General features: G+C 56.2%; 1 protein-coding gene across 8 annotated transcripts in view; it reads right to left on the bottom strand.

Moving 5' to 3' along the window:
• PCBP3 (poly(rC) binding protein 3) overlaps positions 851–13,752 on the bottom strand; it is a 237,492-nt gene continuing 224,590 nt past the window's right edge. For 4 of the 8 annotated variants that reach the window (XM_018052257.1, XM_018052252.1, XM_018052290.1 and 1 more), the window contains 5 exons: positions 8,618–8,696; positions 8,136–8,195; positions 4,868–4,920; positions 3,744–3,913; positions 851–3,322 (listed from right to left, as the gene is read on the bottom strand). In XM_018052257.1, the coding sequence (XP_017907746.1) occupies positions 3,286–3,322; positions 3,744–3,913; positions 4,868–4,920; positions 8,136–8,195; positions 8,618–8,696 (399 nt within the window). In that variant the 3' untranslated portion in view covers positions 851–3,285. The remainder of the gene's footprint in view (positions 3,323–3,743; positions 3,914–4,867; positions 4,921–8,135; positions 8,196–8,617; positions 8,697–13,752) is intronic. The other 4 variants (XM_018052265.1, XM_018052299.1, XM_018052282.1 and 1 more) reach the window with 2 other exon arrangements.

Genomic DNA, 13,752 nt, shown 5'->3' with positions numbered 1-13,752 from the left:
CTTTATGTTTTCAAAGAATAAGCTCTTAGCTTCACTGATCTTTTCTACTGTTTGCACAGATTCTAAGAAACTATATATACATATATATATATATATATATATATATACACAGATTCACTGTATTTCTATATACTAGCAATGAAAAATTATAAACTAAAGTTAAATATTTAAAACAGTATGGAAAATATGAAATATTTCAGGGTAAGTCTGACAGAAGTTTGATACACCTGTACACTGAGAACTATGAAACATTTTGAAAGAAATTAAACAACTCATAAATAGATGGAGAGATATACCTTGTTCACAGGTCAAATGACCTGATATTGTTAACCTGTCCATTATGTTCAAATTAAGCAATAGATTCTACACCATCCTAATCAAGCCACAGCACACTTTTGGTGTGTGTAAATTTATCAGCTGACTCTAAAATTCATATAGAAATTGAAAAAGGACTTAAATATTCAAAACAACTTTGAAAAGAAGAACAATGTTGGAGGACCACCACAACTCTAAGACATGATAAGGCTACAGTCATCAAAACAGCATGGCATTGGCATAGAGATAGACAAATAGATTAGCGAACAGACTAGAGAGCCCCCAAATAAAGCTGCACATATAGGGAAAACTAATTTTTGATAAAGGAGCAAAGGCAATTCAGCGAGAAAATAGAAGTACAAAATGTCTAGAAGAAAATACATGAGGAAATCTTTGTGACCTTGGTTTAGTCAAAGATTACTTGATATGACATTAAAAGCTCAATCCGTAAACAAATCAATAACTTGGACTTCATCAAAATTAAAAACTTTTGCTTTTCAAAAGACATTACTGAGAGAATGAAAAGACAAGCCATAAGATGGAGGAAAATATTTACAAAGCATATGATGTATCTCATAAGGTCATAGTAAGAAACAGGCAAAAGATTAGAATAAACACTTCAGGAGAGAAGAGATACTCAACATTGTGCCATAACGGAAATGCTAGAATCACGAAGAAATGCCATTTCACACCCCATAAAACGGCTAATATTAAGAAGCCCGAGCACACCTCACGCTGCTGAGGACACGGAGCAACTGGAGCTTTCATGCAACATGGAGAGAACAAACAACGATCCAACCATGTCAGACGACAGCTCGACAGTTTCTTAGACACACACGGCATGAGCCCCAGTCACTTCACTCCTAGGTATTTACCTCCGACAAAGACTCGTACAGGAACATCCACAGCAGTTGTATCTGTGAGCATGGAGGTGTGAGCCTGCTCTGCAGGCAGGCCTGCCCCTCCAGGTGCCGGGCATCAGCTGGGGTTGGCAACACGCCTGGTACACCGGCATCTCGTTTGGGCCTCACACTGGGTCCCACGCCGGGTGGCACAAGTGAGACCCTGCTTCTTGATGCCCAGGGCGTGTCCTGTGTGGTGCCCCTCAGGGCTCCTCCTGTGGCACCTGGCCTGCCGCTTCCCTGCCTCTCCTGCCTGGACGGTGGGGCTGGCGTATCTCAACCCCGGCATGTCCCCAACCATGCTCCCATCTCCCCCACCCTCAGCTGCAGTCTCTACAGCTACTGCTGTTTGCCTCAGGGTGAGGGGCTCCACGCAAGCAGCCTGGACCCTCTTTCTCCCACAGCACACTCAGGATCCAAAGGGAGGACTGTGTTCCTCCTCCAGAGCCAGTGCCCTGGCCCAGCCCCACCCCATCTTTCCTGTGCCCCCTGCCCCCCTGAACCAGCTCCTGCTGCCCTGGCTGCCCCTCGACTTGCTGTTCTCCTCCATTGAGTTCACTGCAGGGCCACATCTCAGCTCCCCCTCGGCCTGCGGCTTCTCGAGCCCCAGCATTGACACAGCACTTCCTACATTCCCCCCACCCCACGCTTGGCTCTGGCTCTCTAAGGCACTCCTCACCCTGTCCACTGGGCACACACCGCTGACTGAGGTCCCCAGAGGAAGGCTGATGCCCACCTCATCCCTGTCGCCTCCAGGCCCCGAATTGTGGCCTGCACCTGGCCGTGTCCAGTGGGTGAGTGAGCTGCAGCCCTAAACGGCTGGGCTTGCAGTATAGCCGGGCGCCTCTATGCTGTGCACCCAGCCTCCACCAGTGAACTGCAGGGAGGGCGGGGCAGGCTGCCTGTAGGGCCCGAGCACTGGAGGCCTGGCCGGCGTCTGAGGAGCAGGGCAGCCTCCTCACGGGGCAGACACAGAGGGGCTCCTGCCGAGGGGTGGGCACCGAGGAAGAGCCCCATGGGCTGCTCGGACTCTCGGTCATGCTGGTGCCTATGGCAGGGGCTTGGCCTCGCCTCACCTCCAGACCCTCACCTGCCACAGCACCCGTGAGCCCAGATCTGGCCCAAGGAGGCGGTGCCCATGCGGCCCAGGGCCACATAATAAGGCAGCCCTCTGCCTCAGGCCTGGGTCCCCCAGGCTTCAGCACAGAGAGGTATGTGGTGGGCTCTGTGGGTGAGCACAGGTGGGCTAAGCTGGGGTGGGGCAGTGGAGAAGGATGGGCTCCCACTGGGAAGCTCAGGGCCACTGAGTGCACAGTGTGACTAGGGGAAGGACGGGGAGGCCTCACCTGCAGACACTGGATTTGGGGTTACATCTCTGCCATCCAAGCAGCTTTGCAGAAGTAAGATGAGCAAGACTCATACAAGCCAAACCCTGAAGGTGGGAGCAGGTGGAATCTCACTTTGTCTGAGAAGGTGGAGCCGCTCCTTGACATGTTTGGGGTCTGAGCATGGTGGTGGGGGGAGGGGTGGGGAGGTCACAGAGAGGAGTCCAAGATGAGGGGCAGCGCGCATCATTTATTGAACTGGCTCCCAGTGCAGAGGTGCCTCCCAGCTGGTCCACACTCTCAGCCCCAAGGACAGATGCCTGGGGCCCAGCAGCCCGCTCCATCCTCCCCTGTCACGACCCCGAGCCCTCCACTCTCCTGCCCACCGGGAGGGGCGGCTTCCTGCGGCCACAGCTTTGGGGCCTCGGAGACAACGTCCACATGTCAAACCAAGTCTTAAAAAGGTACACGGACACTAAGGAACGACATTTCTAGAGCGTCATGGATGGGAGTGGCCACAAAGCCTTTAACATAATGGACATGGCATGCCAACGCGTGAGTAGCAGGCGTAAATGAACTTGGAGCAGTGTCAGGGTGGAGCCGGGGGGCCCCAGACACACTTGGAGCACTGTGGGCAGAGGTCTAGGGCAGGCACAGATAGCTTCTGTTGGTAAAGAAACCTCTACATCTGCGGGGGGTGGGGGGCAGTCTGCACAGGTGGTGAGCGTAGGGGCGCAGTGGGGTTAGAGAGCGCCCATTCCGGTGACCTCGGATGTCAGCCTGGAAGAGACAAGGGCACAGGTCAGGGGTCACCGTGTTCTCACGGTTGAGGTGTCCTCAGAGTCTTGACCCCTCCTTCACAGCCTGGGGCCTGCATGCCAGTCACCACACGGGGTTGGGGTGAGGGGGATGTGACAGGCCCAGGCTGCCACGGCCATTTCTGCTGCCACTGTGGGAAGGGGTGCAGGAGTCACCGTGCCAGGGAGGCATGGACGTGGGGCTCCCCACAGCGTGCTATGTAGGGTGTCAATGCCCAGCGACTCGTGTGGGGCCATGTGGGCACGGCTGGAGGGTGGAAGTTAAGGGTGAGAGGACAGAGGAGCGTGCGGTCCTGTATCACCTGGAGACTCCCCAAGCACGTCCCACCCCAAGAAGAGAACCCCGGGAGGCAGGCCAGTCCAGGCCCCACCTAGGTCCTCACCTGGCGTTGATGAGGTACTGGGCAAGGCTGATGTTGGCTGGGGTCCCCGTGATGGTGATCTGGCGCTCTGATGACCCCTCCGTGGCATTGGCGATTTTGATCTGTGCTCCAGACATCTGTCGAATTTCATTGATTTTGGTCCCTTGGCGTCCAATTATGCAGCCTATTAGCTGGAAGAAAGGATGCAGGAGCGTCTTGGAGAGAATCCACTGCGGCCTGAGTGCAGCCGAGACGTAAGGGGAGCTGGGGGTCCCGCGGCCTTGGTCCCTTCCCCGGTCCCCCCGAGAGGCACGCCCCCACTCCTGCTGGAGGATGGGAGCTGTGAGGCCTCGACTGTAGGACGTCCCGTCAAATGAAGAGCCTGCAGTCATGGAGACCCCTCACCGGGCTCAGTGTCCTCTGCGGGCCTGAGGCCACAGTGGCCCCTCTAGGCTGCACTCTTGGGCTGGAGGGATGTTTGAGTGGACACAGGAGCTGGAGAGGCATGTCCCTAGCCATCGCCATGCCCCCCAGGCTGCTGTCCCTCCAAGGACACCAGATCCACACCTGCCCTGGTATCTTGGTTTGGGGACTGGAGTCGGCATTCTTAGGACGACTCGAGGGTCCAGAGGATGGCTGGGAGATAACTGAGTGTGTGAAGGAGGGTGTAACAGAGCGTGTGAGGGAGTGTGTAAGGGAGGGTGTGAGGGGAGCGTGTGGCGGAAGTGTGGATAGAGGGGGTGGGAGGAGTGTAAGGGAGACCCTGTGAGGGATTATGTCGGGGGCTGTGTGGTGGAGGGCATGGGGAGAGCATATGGGCGACATGTGTGAAGGGAGTGTGTGAGGCCCTGTGAGGGAGGCATGTCAGGGGAGGGTGTGGGGGAAGTGTGGGAGGCCCTCCAAGGGCCTCAGGGGTGCTCTGCTCCACCTGTCCCCGGGGTGACCCTGAGCCAGGGCAGGCCCTTCGCCGGGCAGCCAGGACCCCCAGGCAGCCAGGCATCTTCAATCTGAGTTCACCCTGATGCCCCCATGGCTCCTCCCCCATGGTAACTTGGGGGTGACGTCATCCACCCCCAAGGGCATTCAGCTGCTTAACGGGGTGGGGGCGCAGGTGGGCTCAGGCGGGTGAGGCTGGACGTACTCACATCATTGGGAATGGTGAGCTCATGAGTGCTGGCCGGGGGGCTGGCGTCCAGACCTGGGCACAGCGAGAGGACAGGGTTAGGCGGGTGAAGGCTGGGGGAAGGCTGTTCCCACCGCGCGGGCACCTGACCCCGCTCCCCACTCGGCCACAGGCAGGCAGGGCTGGGGAATGCCCAGGGCAGGGTCTGCACAGCTGGGGGCTGGGGCCTGTGAGCTCTGGTCCCAACTGCCACCCTTCTCCTGACCCAGCATCTCTCAAACAGGGAGGAGGAACCTGGCAGGAGGCGGCTCCCGTTTTCCTCCTGGGTACAACTTGCATCACTTGTGTGGACAGCCTGAGACATCGCTCAGAGCCTCTGGTGTCTATACCTGGTGTGCAGACCACACTGGTCACACCAGCCCTGGGTGCCCCAGACTTGCCAGCACAGCCACCTCTGCTGCCCCAGCCTCCCCCACTTCCCTTGCAGGCCCCGTGGCTCTTGCCCCCAAACACTTCCAGTGTTGGGGCAGGGAGGCTGGCCCGAGAGCCGAGCTGGGGAAGATGTGCCTTTCCACAGGGTGTCTGGGGGAAGATGAGCGCCCAGGCCCAGCTCCTCACACGTCGCAGCTTCCATCTCTACAAATCCCAGCTCAGGACCCACTAAGTCAGAGCCAGCCTCTCAGGATCAAGGACAAGTCCCACACTTGCTTCAGAAACAGTGACCACAAAACGGGGGCCTTGAGGGGCCCCGAGGGGAGGGAGGCAATCACCGGGCAGAGTGCTCCTTCATACCAGGCACTTCTACCCTGTCAGGAGGCAGCTCAAGCTCCAGCCTGTGGCTGCGACCCAGCGGTCCTGCCTCGGCCCCACCCCTCTCGCCCCTGCAGCCAGGCATTGCAGGCGTCGCTCTCTGGAACATTCGAGTTCAGAACATTCCGGGACCTGAGCCCTTTGCCCACCCCCTGCTCCTCCCTCGCTGGTCCCTGCCCCTCAGCCTGATCCCCACATGCCCAGGGGCTCCTGACAAAAGGGGCCGGCCCAGTCCTTGCCCACATGTCCTCCTCCATGGCAACCACGTCCCTGGAACAAGACGTGCAGGGGCCCCTGGTGTCTCAAGCACAGGGACCTAGCGAGGCGGAGGCTGTTCTGGGGACTGTGGAGCACAGGGCTCAGCTGTGCCGAACAAACCAACTCACCCCAAACCATCCGCCAGTTTCTCTTACGCAGCTAAACCTGGAGCTCCTGTTCTTTATCTCCTTTTATAAAGGTATTTTCAATACAATTACCAGTCCCTCGTCCATCTGTACGCACATTCAATCGACAGTGACATTTAAAACGTCACCTGAGACTTCCTTGGTCCTGAATACCATGCAAGGACTCCTGGTTTGGGGATCACACCTGCTTCCCTGGCTTGTGTTTTCCAAACCAGGGGGCTTCGTTGAAAAGGTGCTAAAGCCATCCCAGGGGTGGGCTTCCTCTCAGGAGTCACAAGCACTGCCTCTCCCACACAAGTCCCAGATGCTGGGGGGCACGTGACACGGCCTCAGGGTGAGACAACCCGTCCAGCCTCCTGACCTGCTGCCATGGCACGTGTGTGTGCATGTGCACTGGTGTGTGTGTGCGCGTGTGCATGGGGGGGGTGCATGTGCATGGGGGGTGTGAGTGCATATGTACATGGGGGTTTGTGTACCTTTGTGCACATGTGTGTGTGTGCATGTACGTGGGGTGTGTGTGTGTGTATGGCGGGTGTATGTGTGCCCATGTGCATGGGGGTGTGTGTGCCCATGTGCATGGGGTATGTGTGTGTGTGTGGGGGGGGTGTGTGTGTATGGGGGGGTGTATGTGTGCCCATGTGCATGGGGGTGTGTGTGCCCATGTGCATGGGGTGTGTGTGTGTGTGTGCATGGGAGGGCATGTATGCATGTGCAAGGGGGCATGGGTGCATATGTACATAGGGGCATGTGCGTGCGTGTGCATGGCGTGTGTGTGCCCATGTGCATAGATGTGTATGTGTGCATATTCATGGTGTATGTGTATGCCCATGTGCATGGGGGGCACGTGTGTGCGTGTGTGCCTGCGTGCATGTGTGCGCGTGTGCATGTGCCTCGTGCGGCGTGTATGCATATGTACATGGGGGGGTGTGTCCATGCACGTGGGGTGTGTGTGTGTGTGCGTGGGGGTGTATGTGCACCTGAGTTCTAAGGGTCCCAGGGGCCCTGAAGAGGGAGATCATCACAGGGATGTGTTAACACAAGTCCCCTGTCTCTGAGGTCGTGCTGGGAGGGCTGTGGTGGGGTCGGGGTGTGATGAGGGAGCGTTCTTCCTGGGAAGGCCAGGCCCTGGGGGCCCCCAGACAGTCTCCCGGAGACCTGGAGGTTACTGAAATCTCACTATAAACAGCAGAGGGCTGCAGAGAGCCCCTGGACACATGTCATCACCCAGATACAGAACTGTGCAGAGGTTGGTGTCCAGCTCCATAATCAAAATTCTTCTGTTTTTCTCTAATTTCCACTCAATAAAATCTCCATTAGCTTAATTAAAAGCCACACCAAGAAGAAACCCACAGCAAGCACACGGAGCATCAGAGCTGGGGTTTCAGCTTGAGAAATAACCCCTGAGCCCCGTGGTCTCAGCCGGGCCCCTGTGGTCCTGAGGGACAGATGACAGGCAGATGCCCTGAGGTCCAGAACAGCAGTGGGGGCGGCGGCTGAGACCCTCCCCAGCTTCCCCATAAGCCGGACCCTCGTTCTTCTGCTCTGATCCAGGCCTGCATAGGCAGTGGGTCAGAGCATGGCGGGAGCCTCTGTCACAGGGCCCTTGCCAAGTCCAGGGCACATACTGTCAGTGGCTTTGCTCCCAAACAGCCTGTAAGGAGCCACGCTCCCTGCTCCAAGCCTGGGTGACGGGATCTGGGAATCCACGCCCACCCTGCCACATCAGGGGGTGTTCAGTGCAGATCCACCCCAGGGTGGTCTCTCCTACGAAAACTCACAGCCTGGTCGGCCCTTCCCTCCAGCCCTCCATACTGTGCCCCTGGGAGGATAAATGACCTTCCACCTGATGGGCCTGCTGTGCGCTGAGCTCTGACAGAGACTTGACCCATCACCGCGATTGCAGAGCCATAGGTGGAAGCCTGGAGCTGCGTGTGCAGACCTGGAGGGGCCGCTCAGGCCGCCCCGGCTGGCGGCAGCCCTCCCCCAGGGCGCTCAGCGAGTGGCCCTCTGGCCCCTTCCACCCGCCAGGTCCCTTCCTGGCTTGCTGGCTCTCCATTTAGCGTGGTTTTATTTTACCTGACGACTGGCCCATCAGATTTTGAGCTTCTTCGGAGGAGTGTAAAGGCAGCTTTTCTCCTGGAGAGCAAAGAAGAAACAGATTTAATGTTTTGCCCTCAAGGAGAGAAGCAAGGTCACTTCAACTAGGGAAGCTCAAAGTCTGACTGGTGCGCCGCCCTGCGCTAAGGGGGCGCCATCCGGGCAGACCGCCCTGCGGGTGTACGGCCTCCTGCAGGAGGACCTCCCCAACAGCCAGCGGGCAGCAGAGCAGGACGAACCCTCGAGGGGGAGGCGTCTCCTTCAGGAAGGCCAGCTGTGGGGTGACTGACCCGCACAGAGACATCAGACAGATCCCTGCCCGCCCGCGGCAGCGTGCCCAGCGCTGTGTCCCAGCACTCAGACAGCCCTACCTGCTCCGCTCGCTGCCCTGAACACAGACGCTCGGAGAGAGAAAGGCCCCGGGTGAGAAGAGAGGTCAGAAAGGGCGGCTGGGTACGTACCGGGGAAAGCGGGGTTGGTCTGTCCGAGGGGAGGAAAGGGGGTTTGCTGCATGGCCAGCTGGTGGAGCTTGGTCAACTGCTGGGGTAGGAGGGACACGAGAGCTAAGAAGGTTATTGTTATCGAGTACAAGTCACACCAAATTAAAAACGCGTAACAGAAGTCTGCACAGATAGATAGAGGGGGGCCATGCGACACATGGCGGACGCGGCAGCACGCAAGGACTTGGCCTGGAATAACCAATGGGCCACGGTCAGTCAGCAGGCACTGAGTCCTTCCCCACCTCAGCCCCGCTCAGACGGGTGCCCGGGCTCACCAGGGAGGTGAGAGCAGGACCCGCAGGGCCCCTAAAAGCCTCAACGCCACACTGTCACTCACAGGACTCGGGCGTGTGGGCGGGACTCCCACGGCCCCTCCCTTCTGCACACCTGGTCCAGATAGCTGCCTGGTCCTCACTCTACCCAGGGGGTGACTCGGCGGGGGCTCCCTGCAAGCCCACAGCCCACAGCCCGCCTCCTGGGCCTCCGGGATCACAGGCAGAGGGCTAGAAGGCTCCACCCGAGGGTGCTACGAAGCCAAGGGTGTTGCAGAGCCTCCAGGAGGGTGCCGGGCTCCCATGGGGCCAGCCACGCCTGCACCCTTCCCTTGTCCCTTGTGACCTGACCTTTGTCCCCCATTGCCTAGACTTTTGTGGGAGGCTTTGAAATGCAGTTTCTTTATTTTATCTGAGCCTCACTTCTTAAATAAGCACTAAAAACAACAGAGAATGGAGGTAACCACGGGAGCCCTGGCCACCTAAGAAGGGCTGTCTAAACCCCACCCCCGGCCTCGGAGACTTCTGGGTGTGTCCTTAGCCCTGGCTCACCCACTGGCCCCACGTCTCCAGCTGAGTGGATGGAGGGCCAGGTCATTCCAGGACATGCTCGCAACTCCCGATCTTCACAAAGGAAGCCTAGCCTGAGTGTTTCCAGGGCCCTGAGGCCTCCACCGAGCCCCGTGGCTGGAAGGTGGGGGCACCCGAGGAGAGTTATGGACATCCCCAGGTGAGACATGGATCTAACCAGTCACCCCATTGGTCCCATCCTGCAGTCTATGGGGGAAAGAGAAGGACAAACACTGGGATTCTGATATCCCAGCCTTGAAGGGTGAGCCCCTGGGTGACAGAGGAGTGGGTTTGCTTCTGGCCTCCTGTGGGCCGGGCATGCTCTGAGAGTCCCTGATGTGATGGGGCGTGGGGAGAACTGGCCACATCTGACTCAGCTGCCACATGTGGCGGTTCCGAGGTGGGGATGGGGTGACCCGGGGTCAGAGTCCACCCTTGAGAGTCCCCAGTGAGGTAGGGCTGGGGTTTACAGCACACTGCTGCCTGGTATGTCAGCCCAGTGACCCGACACCATGGGGCTCAGGGTGTCCTGAGCAGACGTGCATGGAAGCAGCCTGAGAGGTGTCAGGAGAGCACATCCAGGAATCATTGTCATGGGGACACCAGCCCACGCCCGGGGATGAGCGGTGAGCGGCGACTGGCAACTGCTGTGCCATAGGCAAGACAACCCTGTGCAAGAGGCTGATGGGCCAGGGACCCCGCTGCTCAGCTCCTCCTTCCAGAGACATGTCGAAAGAAAGACGGCGAGGACCATGGGGGCCGGGGGCATGAGGATGAGCATGGTGGGAGCACCGACTCTGTCCTGCAAACCACCCCCACCCCAGCGCACAGCAAGCCACTCTGGGTCACTAGGACGCTGGGCAGGTGCTGTGCCCCGAGTCCACCCACACAGAGGGCTAGAAGGGAGCTAAGGAGGGGACAGAGCTCCTAGGATGAGGAGGAAACCCGTGTCCAGAGACAAACATCCAGGTGGCCGTCGATAGTCCTGGTAGTGCAGGCAGGCCACCTGTGCTCACCTCACTGGGGTTTCTTGCAGACACGGCACTGGGGCATGGACAGGGGCCCGGTGGGGCCCGGCCCTTCCCCTGGGGACTCTAGCCCTTTCACTTGGGGGCCGGGGCCAGTGGGAAGCCCCAGGAGCGGGCCTGCGCTCCTGTGCAGGGCCCGGCTGCTCCCTGCTCCGGGTCCATGACTCCACCCCAGCTGGTGTCTGTGCGTCTGGCGGCCGGGCTTGTGCGGTCACCACGTGGGCAGGGCCCTCTCCCTCTGTCCCCGAGTGCCCGGGAGAGCACGGCTATGCACCGGACAGGACTGCAGGGCAGATTGGGGCTCTGGGGGCAGGAGAACTGACCTGAGTCAGCTCCAGCTCCGACCAGCGCTGCAGACATGGGCATAGCTGGGAGTCGGGCCCCACGTGGGCAGCATGCAGGCTGAAGAAGCGCTGCCGTGTGAGCTGGGTGAAGGAACATAGCACACTCACGAGGTTCCCCACTGGGCTGCCCATGGCCCCCACACCTGGGATGATCCTCTGTCTCCCAGTTAGATGGATAAGTCCGCTACCACACGTGTTACAGGCACAGCCGAATGACCCAGGAGGAGGGTTCTGCTCGCACCTGGGAAGTCTGATCCTCAGAAGTTCAGCTGCTCCGACCCTGAGCTGTCCTCTGACACGTGCCTGCTGCCTTTTATGAAACAGTGGCCACAGCACACATAACCCCCTCCGGCACCCACGGATGTAAGGTGACACCCGGATGTAAGGTGACACCCGGGGAAGGACTGGCTGGACGGGGGTGCCCAGGGAAGCCCTCCCCCCGAGTCGGGGACCGCTGCATGTCAGCTGACACCTTCCCGTCTTGGTTTCATCCTTAACGGGGCCTCCTGGGCTCCATTTCTTCATTTTGTGAAGGAAGGCGCAGCACTGGGTGCTGAGGGGACTTCCCACTTTTTGAGGCATTTCTACCACAAATGTGGCCAGGACTGAGGAAGAAAGGAGGGGAGGTGGTGCCACATCACAGACGTTTCTCCACGGCCTGCCCTTCCCACTGAACCGTGTCGGAGTATAAAACACAGACCAGTGCTCAGGAGGGAACTCACAAGCACATAGCTACACGCACATTCAGCGACAGGCTGCGTGGTTCCAGCCGTGAGTCTCCTCTCCTGTGAGGTGCTCGCTGGTGTCCTTAGCCCATCTTTCTACCGGGCTGTTTTCTGCTGATTCATGTAAACTTACGTATTTCAGATTCTCATTCTAGTTCAGCTCCATGTACTAGAAAGATCTTTCCCCCAATCTCCTTATGGAGCCTTGAGAGAAACCACAGTTAAAAATGCTAATGTGGTCAGATTCATCACTGTTTTCCTTAATAGCTTGTGCTTCTGTGAACTGAAAGATATTCTATCTTTTTTTCTAAAAGTGTTACAGCTTTCTCTCTCGTTCTTGAAGTTCTCAGTACAGGCGGAGTGTTTGTTTCCCATCAGATGTTCTCGGTGTGACCAGCTTGCTGGCTCAGGCCTTTGCTCTTTCCCATAAAACGGCAGCAGGGACTTTGTGTCACTTCTGCAGTACCCGCCTCTCAACCTGGGAGGACCCCTGATGTCCCGTCCAGGAGGGTTTTTCCTTTCATTGCGCTCTTCTGGTTGGCTTTAAGTTTCAATAAGGACGAGATTTTTTTTTTAATCACCTTTTAACTGTTGATTTTAACTCACTGTTTCGTGGGAGAGAGCTGTCTCTCTGATTCCAGCTTTTGAGAGATGGTGAGTCTGTGCTACGTGTGTCGTGGAGCTTTGTAAGCGTTCTCGTGGGTCTAGCAGCTGTGCTGGGGCGTGCTCAGGGCACACTGGTTAACTCGGCTCAGGCGGGACCGTCAGAATCTCTTCCTTCTCATCTACATGGCCTTCACGTTCAGGCTCCGCTGCAATGTCTGTCAGATTCCCCTAATGGTTTGTTAATTTTTTCCTTCACGTGTGTGTGAAGCTGTGTTTTAGGTGCATACAAATTTAAATTGCTTTCTTTGAGTGAACTGAACAGTTTATCAATAAAAGTAATGAGTAAGTGATTTGCAATAGTATATTGCTTCGAGTTAGTATTTTCCTATTTTTTTTTTTTAAATTTTGTCTAGGTCCTTCTTCTTTAGGTGTGCCCTTTGAAATAAAACTGAAAACTTTTTTGTTTGCTTGCTTATATTTTTAAAAAATCTGACGGATCTTGTTTTTTAACTGGAAAGTTTCTCTTACTTTGGTCACCGTAGATGTATAGTAATTTCTGTTGTCTTATTTTAATTGCCCTGATCGTCCAGGGTTTCTTTTCTCTTTCCCTTTCTGCTGTGTTGATTAATGATATTTTCCGGTCACCCATGTCCCTCCACCCCACACCTTTAATGAAGTTACAAAAGTGAACAGTTTTCTGTTAGCCACCACTCTGGAACTGTAACACATACACCTGCAGTCCTAATTCAGCATCTTTGTCTCCTCCTGAATGCTACAGTGGCCCCAGGATGTTTTCATCCCGTCGGCCACATCCTAAATCTTAGCTGTGCTCTTGGGGTCCATTTAGTTCTGTATGTTAATCTCAGCAATCAGCATTGATTTTGATTTTACAAAGTGTGTTTTCATTGACCCAGAGGTTTACGTTTTAATAGACAAAAATATCAATGTTTTCTTTCTGATTTGTGTCTCCTTTAAAAGGAAGGAGATGGCAGATTTCTTCACTCACCATTCTTTCTTGTGTTCGTAGCCTTCTTTCTGAGGTCATTTTCCTTTTCCTGAAGGGCGCCCCTTAGAAGGTCACAGCTGTTTGAAAAACACCTGCCCTCGATGATCCTCTGATGGTTGTTTTATCTCATCACCCCCTTCTGGCCCCTGCATTGCTCCTCTGTGACATTCTTTCTCCCTCCATCTTCAGAAGATACGTTTTGGTCTCTGGTGTTATGTGGCTTTGTTTGGACACGTCTAAGAAGGATTTGGGTTGATCTTGTTTGAGATTTGTTGAGATTGCTGAATGTGAGGACTGTTTTGTTACTGATTCTGAGAAATTCTCTGCGATCATCTCTTAGAGTCTTCCCTCCCTCCCGCCTATCCTCTCTTCCTGGGGCTCTGACTGGATCCGGGTTCTTCCTTCTCAGTCCTCCATGCAAACAAGTCATCCAGGGTCTTATGAAAATCCAGTTTCTGATTCTGGGAGGGGCGGGCTGAGAGCCCTGCCACTGAAAAGAAGCTCAGTTCAGCCAGAGAGGGTGTGTTACCTGGAGGAGGGGTGGG

Source organism: Capra hircus, chromosome 1, assembly GCF_001704415.2.
Source record: "Capra hircus breed San Clemente chromosome 1, ASM170441v1, whole genome shotgun sequence".
In the NCBI taxonomy this organism is placed as follows: Eukaryota; Metazoa; Chordata; class Mammalia; order Artiodactyla; family Bovidae; genus Capra; species Capra hircus.
The sequence above is the reverse complement of the archived record's forward strand: the minus strand, read 5'-3'. Positions and strand labels throughout refer to the sequence as shown.